Source organism: Hemiscyllium ocellatum, chromosome 2 (genome assembly GCF_020745735.1).
Source record: "Hemiscyllium ocellatum isolate sHemOce1 chromosome 2, sHemOce1.pat.X.cur, whole genome shotgun sequence".
Lineage (NCBI taxonomy): Eukaryota > Metazoa > Chordata > Chondrichthyes > Orectolobiformes > Hemiscylliidae > Hemiscyllium > Hemiscyllium ocellatum.
In genome coordinates, this window is record NC_083402.1 from 121,742,225 (window position 1) to 121,754,691 (window position 12,467).

General features: G+C 42.2%; 1 protein-coding gene across 1 annotated transcript in view; it reads left to right on the forward strand.

Moving 5' to 3' along the window:
* Nucleotides 1–12,467, forward strand: part of trpm3 (transient receptor potential cation channel, subfamily M, member 3) — a 115,806-nt gene that overhangs the window by 45,673 nt on the left and 57,666 nt on the right. The window contains exons 8-9 of the mRNA XM_060845948.1: nt 6,470–6,542; nt 11,331–11,431. Of these exons, the coding sequence (XP_060701931.1) occupies nt 6,470–6,542; nt 11,331–11,431 (174 nt within the window). The remainder of the gene's footprint in view (nt 1–6,469; nt 6,543–11,330; nt 11,432–12,467) is intronic.

The following is a 12,467-nucleotide window of genomic DNA, read 5'->3' on the forward strand; positions in this document are numbered from 1 at the left end:
CCTTGACTGAGGACATGCTGAGCAGCAAGGCAAGCTGCCTGGGTGTGCATCTGTAATCATTGACACAGCCTGGCAAGGCATGGATACCATGAGCAGAAAGGTAGGCATTAAGTAAGAAACCAGTAAGAAAACAAGTAAGCAACCCTGAGATGCAGCCTGGTCCAATCTGTGAGCTGGGTGCCTCTCCATTGGAGCAATGTAAAAGGGTCCTTGCAGCAGCCTTTTGATGCAAGGTGCCTGTGCAACCTGTAGTGCAACTCTGTGCTTCCTAAGCCACCTGCAGATGTATGGGAGAGGTGCCATGACAGTTGTGAGGAGTTGGCAAATGTCAGATGTCAACCATCTGTGGATGAGGGGTACATGTGGCTGGTGCCGGTATATTGTGCCCAAAGGTGCTCTTTGGGCCTGATCAAAATGGAGGCAGTTTGCAGCCAGCAGTGAGTTGATGTCGCCAGTCAACGTCCAAGTCAACATTTAGCTTTGTTAGGTAAAATAGGAAGCTGAATATTAACGAGGTGAGATCAGGCATTAAGAAGGGATTTAACAATCTATAATCTCCCTTTACCATTTGGTAAAAGCATAAAAGATGGCATGAGGTACTTGGATGTTGAGGTGGGCCTGACTAGACTTCTTGTCTGATTCTCCCACAAAGCTCACCATAGTCCACAACACTCAACCCCTACCCGATTCTGCCTGCACTGTCAACTGGAACTGCACAGGCTGCTGCCATTGTCTCCAAGTGTAAATATCTCACACTGTCTTCTCAGGAAAGCAGCCCAAACCTCCCTTTGATTTCTAATAATCAAAGCATTCAGACTTCAGAACTAATACCTTGATCCCTGTATTTTACTTCCAATTAAATCCATCCATTCAGCCTTCTCTTTTATAAAGAAGAGTCCCAGCCTGTCCAATCTTTATTGGTAGACGTAACCTCTTAATTCTGATAGCCTTTACATAAATCTTAGTTGCAATACCTGAAATACCTCTGTTTCTTATTTTTCTATCATCACATCCTCAATTAAGGCAACAATATGTTAAAGTAAGCTGAAAGTACTGAGTGTTTTTAATTAGTACTAAGATTGAAGATAAGAGGTCCAGTTGGCACTTGCATTTCAAGTTATTAATACAGTTGGCATTTTCTAAATCACTCTTCAAAGCACTATGATTCACCTTGTCATTTGTCACATGTCATAGATTAAACACCGTGAGGTATTTCTCCTGAACGCTGTGAAATTAAATCATAAGAATCTTTTTAATTGAATGGATATATTCTCATCCTGATTTGTCATTGTGACATGTTTGTTACCTGGTGAGCAAAGACTTACTCTCACAAGGACAGCATTGGGCTTCTTGCTCTGAAACTAAAAAGGCTGGTCACAGAATGTGTTAAATCTACGTAACACAAATACCTTTGGTATCACTGGGAAAGTTACCAGCCCAAGGATTGTTCAAAGGATTTAAGAAAGTTTTGTTTTAATGTTTAGAACCTCCAAAAGACAAGAATCAAAAGTTTAGGTGATGGCACTATTCAAGGACAGTTCCATCCAGTGACACAATACAGAGAGTGCCATTTTGTCCATTATGTCTGTGCCAATTTTTTCAAAGGGTTATCCAGTTAATCCAACTGTCCCCCTGCTCTTTCTATATAACCCGACAAATGCGGATGCTAGAAATCAGAAAACAGAAATCACTGGAACAGCTCAACAGGTCTGGTAGCATCTGTGGAGAGAGATCAGAGTTAACATTTCAGGTCCAGTGACCCTTCCTCAGAACGCTTCTTACAAATGTTATTCCTTGACAAATGCTTGTTGAATTCTCCTTTGCAAAAAAGCACCATTGAACCTGCTTCTTGATGATATAGACCGGGTTGTGAATATACTTTAAGAATTTTTCGAACATATGATAAACACGGTATGGATGTACATACCTTCTTGTCCCTTCTCCATTCACCTGTCTTTATACAGTTGCATAAGATTGGGAAATCTTCTCAACTGGTTTATCCTTCTTGGGTTCCCCAGGAAGTGGGTGTTGATTGGCTATTCAACTGCAAAGGCATTACTACTTGTTAGAGTTTGACTCTTTCGATGCATCTAACCACGTTACCATTCTCAGTCAGAAACAAAGGAGCCCATCTTTCCACTTCACAAAAGGAGAGATAATGATATTGAATACAGTGCCTCTCCCACTGGGATCTGCTGACTTAACACAGACCAGAGCTCAAATCTGGAAACTTTGAGCAGTTTAGCTCATTCCCATTCTCAGCAATGTACATACCAGCACAAGGTCAGAAGTCACATGACCCCAGGTTATAGTCCAACAGGTTTATTTGAAATCACTAGTTTTTGGAACGCTGCTCCTTCATCAGGTGAAGTTGACTTGTCCACCCAAGTCCAACACTGGCACCTCCACATCATACTTACTAGCACAACCATTAGAGATGTTCAGTTGTGCCTTCTTACATTGATTCTAAAAAAGAAAGCTTTCAATATCATATTTGTGCTGAAGGTAAGAGCTTTGCAGCACAGAGCCAGGCCATTTGGCCCAACTGGTCTGTGCTAGCCATCATATTCCACTCATGAAAATATTGCATATCTGCAGCACCTTTCATAATGTCTTATTGTGGTCTACAGGGAATGAAATACTTTTTGAAATGTTTTACTATAGAAAATACAGCAAACATGTAGCAAGTTCCCACAAAGAGTAATGTGAAATTGATCGGATAATCTGGGCTGAACATTTGTCTTCCTTAATGATTTGGAGATGCCGGTGTTGGACTGGGGTGTACAAAGTTAAAAATCACACAACACCAGCTTATAGTCCAACAGGTTTAATTGGAAGCACACTAGCTTTCAGGTGATTGACCTGATGAAGGAGCGTCGCCCCGAAAGCTAGTGTTTCCAATTAAACCTGTTGGACTATAACCTGGTGTTGTGTGATTTTTAATCGTTCTACATAGGTCATGAAATGCTAAACCTAGGTCCCTTTTTGCTGTAAAAGCAATTTCTTTTGCCTTTCCTTTCCCACCAATGAGACTTATGCTGGATTGAGATGTTGGGTGCATTATGTGCACACACACACATCATTTCTGAGGGTGGGGTTCCCTTTGTGAGCACCACAGCTAAATTATATTTCCTACTATACACCATTAATATCTGCTAGTGTGATATTGCAAACCCCTGAAGTGAAGAACCTCATTTAAGGGGTCATGATCACTGAGGCAGCTGAACTGTGGAGTCCAGAACATTCAAAAAGGTAAGTGCAATAATGTGTTTCAGTGCAATAATTCATCAATTGAACCATTCCTGGAAAGGTAAGTTGACCAGAATTTGTAATTCTTGATGCATTTTACAGTTCTTTTTCAACCATGAAAAACATCATGACACTCACAAATGTAAAAACAAAAGCCAATTTGCCTCCTCTGTACTGTTTTATGCTTTGATCTAAATCAATTGACAGTCCTAAATCAGTTGGAAAGAAATCCCTGTTTCTGAAACTTGAAAGAATCTTTGCATCTGGTCTCCTCCATTGATTGACAGGCACTCTGCTGTGAACTGAAATGGAACACTCTTTGCTCAGTTTCTGGATTTGTAGCTGGAGGTTTCATCATGACAACTGTCATCATTATGAATGCTAGGTTGAGTTTCAAACGTTTGTAATAGCCTCTGCTTAGACAATGGTCTATTGATCCCAGAATAGATGAAACATTTATGAGGCTGTTATCACAGAATTTGTCATTGATGTGGCTTTTTGATTGTTTACAAACCTGTTAGCATATTAGTGATTTTGATTTTGATCACAATGAGGTAGTTGTTTTCTTTCCTAAGATGTACAGTCATATATTTGAATCCCAAGTGTTAATGGGTTTTTTCCAATGATTTGAGAGTAATTCCTGGCTAGTGCATGATTACTGAGAACCATGCACAATGGATACTGGGTAAGCTGCTGTGGAGGGTACATGGGGGACATGGAAGGTCTTGGTTGACACAAGGGGGTACAGGGAGATATTTTCAATCTGAGGGGGCATGGTTGTGAATGGGGTGTGGTGAGGTTTAGGGCTCAGCTAGGCAATGTTGAGCTGTCCCCAGCTAGGCAATGTTGAGCTGTCCTCAGCTAGGCAATGTTGAGCTGTCCTCAGCTAGGCAATGTTGAGAAGTGGGCTGCTGTGTCAGAGAATTGTGGGGTTCTTCTAACCAGCACATTGGTCCTTCTAAGTTCCATCATGGCTGTACTGTGAACCAAACTCCTATAAGAAAAGGTAAAGATCCTGACCAAAGTCATACCTGGATCAAGCTTCAGAAAGTGCACAGGTTAGGTTTCATCAAGCCAACACAAAATACAGGTTTCTGCCTTTTCTGACTACGTTAATGGAGGGACAGATATTAATCAAGGCTGCTCTTCTTTACAACAGTGCCACATGACCAAAGGGCAGATGGATTTTGTTTAAGGTCGCCGTTAAAAGATGGCTCTTCACACAATATAAATCTCCCTCATTATTGCATGAGGTCAGGGTAGATTTCTGGAGTGAGATTTGAATCCAAACCCTTCTGATTTAGGAAGCAAGACAGCTATATGCTGAGCTATTTCAGAACAGTGAACAGAGGGCCAGAGCTTTCAGTGGTATTCCGGCCAGTATTTATCCCTCAACCAACATCATAAGAAACAGGTGAGATGCTCATACTTTCATTGCTTTTAGTTGGACATCAGTATTAAGAATAGACTCTTGAAGGAATTAATGCTGTTGACCAACTCCTTCAAGAAAGAAAGTATCAAAAAGTCACATGGAGACTACTGCTACAGCTGGGATAATGATGGATTCAGGGATAAGTAAGACTCATCTGATGTAGCAAGTAGGAGTTTGGTGTTAATGTATAAATTTGGGTTTCCAATCTTCCAGGATTTGGACACTGGGCATGGGCACTGCTGAGAGGAAAACTCAAAATGGATGCACCGAAAATAATTTTTAAAAAAGTTTCTTCCAATGCATTTGTTTTTCATGCAAAGATACATTAGATATGGGGAAAATAGGCTGTTTGATTGTTATCTAATTGACAGTTGTGAATCAACCAAAAACTCTGCTTGTTTCTCAATTGACCATGAGATTGTCAGATACAATTCTTTCTGGATCAGTGGTGCTGGAAGAGCACAGCAGTTCAGGCAGCATCCAAGGAGCAGCGAAATCAACGTTTCGGGCAAAAGCCCTTCATCAGGAATAAGGGCAGAGAGCCTGAAGGGTGGAGAGATAAGCTAGAGGAGGGTGGGAGTGGGGAGAAAGTAGCATAGAGTACAATAGGTGAGTGGGGGAGGGGATGAAGGTGATAGGTCAGGGAGGAGAGGGTGGAATGGATAGGTGGAAAAGGAGATAGGCAGGTAGGACAAGTCCGGACAAGTCATGGGGACATTGCTGAGCTGGAAGTTTGGAACTAGGGTGAGGCGGGGGAAGGGGAAATGAGGAAACTGTTGAAGTCCACGTTAATGTCCTGGGGTTGAAGTGTTCCGAGGCGGAAGATGAGACGTTCTTCCTCCAGGCGTCTGGTGGTGAGGGAGCGGTGGTGAAGGAGGCCCAGGACCTCCATGTCCTCGGCAGAGTGGGAGGGGAGTTGAAATGTTGGGCCACGGGGCGGTGTGGTTGATTGGTGCGGGTTCCTGGAGATGTTCCCTAAAGCGCTCTGCTAGGAGGCGTCCTGTTCCCCAATGTAGAGGAGACCGCATCTGGCGCAACGGATACAATAAATGATATTAGTGGAGGTGCAGGTAAAACTTTGATGGATGTGGAAGGCTCATTTAGGGCCTTGGATAGAGGTGAGGGAGGAGGTGTGGGCGCAGATTTTACAGTTCCTGCGGTGTCAGGGGAAAGTGCCAGGATGGGAGGGTGGGTTGTAGGGGGGCATGGACCTGACCAGGTAGTCACGGAGGGAATGATCTTTGCGGAAGGCAGAAAGGGGTGGGGAGGGAAATATATCCCTGGTGGTGGGATCTTTTTGGAGGTGGAGGAAATGTCAGCGGATGATTTGGTTTATGCGAAGGTTTGTAGGGTGGAAGGTGAGCATCAGGGGCATTCTGCCCTTGTTACGGTTGGAGGGGTGGGGTCTGAGGGCGGAGGGGCGCGATGTGGACGAGATGCTTTGGAGGGCATCTTTAACCACGTGGGAAGGGAAATTGCGGGAAATTGCGATATAATTCTTTGTGTGACCAATGGCAAAGGTATGAAAATGGGGTCATTTGAGGCAGAAGGTCACATGTTGAAACTTTCAGGAACCCCAGTGTAATTGGATAGAGGGTGCAGCCTTTCAGTTCCAAATCATGGCGCATATATAAATGGTCTGCAGGAGAAGCTGAGTCAATTAACATTGCTATCTTCATTCATACCTGGTTTTGTTAATATACAAGTACCTCCCTCTTGAAAATCCTGAGTTTGTACAGTTTAGTCTCAGTGTACACAATAATGGCTTATTCCTCAATCATTTTTCAGATTACTGTCTTCAGGATGGGATCAGAGGGACATCAGGACATTGATCTAGCCATTCTAACAGCACTCCTGAAAGGTAACATAGCTTGCTGCATTAATTGGGCTTGACGTGTGAAATTACTTCTCTCTTGCTGATGCACTCTTGATTTCCTGTCACATTCTGAAATCTCTGCATTTTCTCCAATTCTAGCCCCTTGTGCGTGCCCAATTGCCTTCACTCCACCACAGGTGACCATGCCTGTAAATGCCTGGCCATAAGCTCTGGAATTCCCTTGTTAAACTTTACCATCTCTCCACCTTGTTCGCTAAAAGCTATCTTTAATGATCACCCCATCAGTGACCTGTTCTAATTCCTTCTTACATGTCTTGGTGGCAAACTTTGTATGATAGCTCTCCCAGGAGTTGCCCTTTGGGTGTTTTTCTGCATTAAAGGCACTAAGTAAGTGCAGGTTTTCGTTATCTCTGTGTGGTTCATTGTTGCAGATTTCTCTATGCCACAGATAGGGAAGAGAGCAATGAATCTGAACAAATCATTCTACTAAATGTTCAGCAGAAGTCACTTCTTTCATCAGTTATTTTTATAGCTGTCATCAATCCTTTCATTATTCTAATTATTGTTATATAAAAACCATGTTATTGCTAAAAATGCAATCAATTCAGTGTAGAAAATGAATCCTTCATAAAGTTTAGTAATACCTTCACATTATCAGTATTAGATTACTTACAGTGTGGAAACAGGCCCTCCGGCCCAACAAGTCCACACCGGCCCGCCGAAGCGCAACCCACCCAGACTCATTCCCCTACATTTACCCCTTCACCTAACACTACAGGCAGTTTAGCATGGCCAATTCACCTAACCTGCACATACATGGACTGTGGGAGGAAACCGGAGCACCCGGAGGAAACCCACGCAGACACGGGGAGAATGTACAAACTCCACACAGACAGTCGCCTGACGCGGGAATTGAACCTGTGTCTCTGGCGCTGTGAGGCAGCAGTGCTAACTGCTGTGCTGCCGTGCTGCCCATATTGGAACCTCCCATTCCCAGGTATTTACAACATTCAAACATTTAATCATCATACTAAGCCTTTTATCTGGTTAGCATATTCTATACATTGTATAATATTCGACTAGAGTGTTAAAGGATTTCTGTGAAAGAATATGGTGTTGGATTAGTTGACATGCTTCACAGTTTCCTCATGTAAATTAAATGTGATTTGGAGACAGTCAATTGTGTGAGACTGAAATCACGAAGTTTTCTTCATTGATTTATGGGATGTGCGCGTCCCTAGACAGGTCAGCATTTATTGCCTATCCCTAATTGCCCAGAGGACAGTTAAGGGTCAACCACGTTGCTGAGGGTCTGGAGTTCACATATAGACCAGAAGACATTAAAAGATATTAGAAAATATTAGTGAATCAAATGTGTTTTTTTTTCAAAAATTGACAATGGTTTCGCGATCTTAATTTCAGATTTTTAAAAAATTGAATTCAAATTCCGACATCTGCCATGGTGGGATTCAGACCCAGATCCCGAGAAAATTCATTAACTGGTATTTATTAATAGTTTAGCCATAATATCACTGACCATCTAAATTCAAGGTGCAGTTTAAACATGTTGTATGCCATCAAGAAAGTCTCATGGGAAGGTATGAACATGTTCACTCTTAATATTATACACCTTCAAATTAACTTAGAGTTTGATGTTAAAACTGCATGAGATATGGCCTAGGCAGAGAGAGAGGAATGTCTGTCTCAAAGACTATTGTGCGAGAAGAGGGCATAGGTTCATTGGACACTGGGGAAAGCAGAAACTGTACAGATGGGATTGTCTCATGCCGAGTTTTTTTGCCAGCTGCACAACTAGGGAATCAGAGAGGATTTTAAACTAAATAGTAGTGAAAACGGATTAAATTTGGAAGAATCAAAGAATTGAGACAAAGCAAAAGAGAGAGGTATTGAAATTGGAAATGATAAACAGATAGAGACAATAAGGACAGGAGAATACAAATCTAAGCGTAAGCCAAGAGCTAAGACTGGAGGTTACAAACAAGGAGAAAACCAAAATCTCTGCATCTGAATGCATGTAGTATTCAAAATGCAACGTATGAGCAGAGAGTGCAAATAGAAATAAATAAGTATGATTTGATGGCTATTACACTCACTTAGCTGCAAAATAACATTGAATCAATTGTGAACATTGATAGATTCAGCACATTTTGGTTAGTTAGGAAACTAGGAAATGATGACTCTGTGTAAGCTAATGATGCTATTAGCACAACACAGAGAGAGGGAGAGAGAGATGACCTAATTCAGGAATGTGGAAATAGCTTGGGAAAAGATGAGAAATGATAAAGGCAAGAACTTGTGGAAATGATACACAGGGCCCTAACAGTAACTCCACTTTAGGGTAGAACATGAAGGAAAGCACGATTGCACAGTAATTACCATGAGAGATTTTAATCAATGTATCAATGGGTAATGTCAGATGGGGGTGGTACAGTGGCTCAGTGGTTAGCACTGCTGCCTCACAGTTCAATTCCAGCCTCAGGTGACTGTCTGTGTGGAGTTTGCACATTCTCCCCGTGTCTGTGTGGGTTTCCTCTGGGTGCTCCGATTCCCTCCCACAATCCAAAGATGTGCAGGTCAGGTGAATTGGCCATGCTTAATTGCCCATAGTGTTAGGTGCATTAATTAGAGAGAAATGGATCTGGGTGGGTTATTCTTTGGAGGGTTGGCGTGGACTTGTTGGGACAAAGGGCCTGTTTCCACACTGTAGGTAATCTAACCTAGGGAAATAATAGCCCAGATACCAATTATGAATGCTTTCGAGATGGACTCTTAGAACATGATAGGGATGCAACCAGAGAGCAAATTATACTAGGCGTGTTATTGTGCAAAGAGATAGGATGAACTCGGTATCATTGTGAGTAGAATTGTCCCATTTTCAGTGATTTGGTTTCCAATCTACCATGACCTGCAGTGACTTTCCTTTCACACTTCCTGACTTCCCATGGTGTAATGGGACTGTGCTCTCCTCCAACTTCTACCATGACAGCTGGAACCAGAAAACTCCCTCCAACAAGAAGACAGACCTCACTCATAAATAAATATAATGCTTGTGAAAATGAAGTACACTACCTGAATAATTCCTAGTCAACACCACTACTTACTTGAAAGCTCAACCAGACAATTTCGAAAGACACCTCCGATCATCACCATGTGTGTCTTTTGTGTTATTTGCACAACAGTAATTGCTGATTTTAGAGAGATTAATTTATCTGCAGAGGTGTTAACTGCTTTGTCAGCTTCATAAATAAGCCTCTAGGGAACTAAAGTGCAATTAAATCTAAACCGATTTGCTATGAAAGATCATGTGTTTACAGTGCAAAGATGCAAGCCCTGATCAGTCACCCTTTGTCAGCAATGTGCATAAATGAGACTATTGATTAGATCTTTCCTAATTAATGGTAGCTGGTATCTTTATACTGTAAAATTATATACACAGCAATAAGCACAAGGGAAATAAACAATGATTAAGACACAACATGTGCACAGAACTGACATTTTGAAAACATTCGGGTAACTGTGTTGGGGAAGAACCATAGTCAATTGGGATTGTTCACAACACTGACCTTCAGCCCTAACTTCCCATCTGACAGATTTCCCTGTTTGATTGTCAGATTTCAAGAAAATGTATCTCCTCCCCCATCTAATTTCTGAAAGACATTCCAAAGTGACTGTTAGCTGTGGCTCAGTAGGTAGCACACCCTCCTCTGAGGCACGAGGTTGTGGTTAAAGTTCCATGAAATGGATGCTCATCTAAGAATCTGAGGCCCATATCTCCAATCCACATAAAATCTCATTCTCCCACTGCCTTTGTGCAAGATGACCAACATCATCTCACAGTCTGGCAACACTTCAGTTTCAACATGTCCAACCTTGTGCCGAAGTTCTCTCTATGGTCTCACTTCCCTCTATCTCTGTAACTACCTCCAGTCCTCTAACATCTCTCCAGTTCTGGCATCTTGAACATTCTCAACTACCATCACTCCCAACTTTGGTGACTGGGCTTTAAGATCTGGGAGTTCTCTCACTAAACTTTCTCCACCTTTTAGATGCCCATCACAATGTCCTCTACCTAAGCTCAGTACCCTCTTATTTGGCAATTGGTGTTAAACGTTTGACTAAAGATGTTGTGAACCTTGAAAGGATTCAGAAAAGCTTTACAAGAATGTTGCCAGGGTTGCGGGGTTTGGGCTATAAGGAGAGGCTGAATATGCTGGGGCTTTTTTCCCTGGAGCATTGGAGGCTGAGGGGCTAACCTTGTAGAGGTTTATAAAACCATGAGGGGCATGGATAGGATAAACAGGCAAGGTCTTTTCATTCGGTTGGGGAAGCCCAGAACTAGAGGGCATAGATACATGGTGAGAGGGGTAAGATATAAAAGGGACCTAGTGGGCAACTTTTTCACACAGAGTGGTATGTGAGTGGAATGAGCTGCCAGAGGAAGTGGTGGAGGCTGGTACAATTGCAACATTTAAAAGGCATCTGGATGGGTATATGAATAGGAAGGGATTAGAGGGATCTGGACCGGGTGCTGGCAGATGCGACTAGACTGGGTTAAGATGTCTGGTCAGTATAGACAAGTTGGACCAAAGGGTCTGCTTCGTTTCTGTACATCTCTATGACTCTAATAATACTCTCATGAAGTGCTTTTGGGAGCATTTTACAATGTTAAATATCTTAAAATACGTTAAATACAACAGCTGATCAAAAGAAGTGCTGAAGAAATTTGCAGCGAGAATGTAGAGCCAATGACTGAGTGCTGTTAACCCTTGCTCCCATTTGTTTTGTAAACAGGGGCCAATGCTTCAGCACCAGACCAGCTCAGCTTGGCTTTGGCCTGGAACAGAGTAGACATCGCTCGCAGTCAAATATTTATATATGGACAACAGTGGCCGGTATGGTAAATAATTTGTTTCACATTTTGTTTCCAAAATACAATATATACATTGCACGTGTTATATTTTCATTGATTCACTATTTATTAAATGATACACATTTTTGATATACCTTTCCTTTATATGCTAGACATTTTCAACTCTTTCTTAGTTATTGAGCCTGATGTTCCAATGGCCAGACAGTCATAACAGCATAGACTGGTGTTGTGCAACAGGACAGTGCAGTTGACTTTAATGGATCTGCCCAGGAAATTGAAAATCTCAATGAACAATCCCAGAACCCTCGGATTTAAAAAAAACCCTTAAGGTTGGAGATTTTGGAAGATTCCGACTCACATATTTACTCAGAAAAAGTTGAGATCCCTCCCCATCCCCCAACCTGACCCAACACTACTCTCCCAATCCCCTGACCTGACTTGACACCTCCCCATCTCCCACCCGATTTTAATCGAAGCTTCTCATCAGGAAATTGGCAGGCACAGGTTAAATGCTTGTTATACAGACCAATTTATCTCACTGTTACACTTATTTAACCTTGAATAGAACATTGTGTTTGATTCTGGACCTTGCATCTTCAGAAGGATCTCAAGGCATTATAGAGGGTGCAGAAAAGATTTACAACAATGTTTCTGGGAATGAGGAACTTCCATCATGAGGATAGATTTGCGAAGTTGAGATGCTACCTCTTGGGAGGTTTAAGGTGATTGGCACAAAAAAAGGGCAGCCATAAGGAAACCTTTATTTTAAATCACAACAGGTAGTTAGGATGTGGAATGCACTGCCCAAAGGTGACGTGCTTCTGTCATGCCTTTGAAAATCAAATTGTCTAAAAAAAACCTTGTCGTTACTATCGGGAAAAGGAAGCAGAGGATTTGCAAAGTGCTGACATTGGCTCGATGGGCAAAATGGCCTCCTTTTCATATCCAACCATTCTATGAGTCTACAGAAGGCTTTCAGGAGAAAGGGGGTTAGAAATATCACTCATTAGATTGGATCAGTTGGGTTTGCCAACCCTCCAGTGCCCTAGAGACTCTGG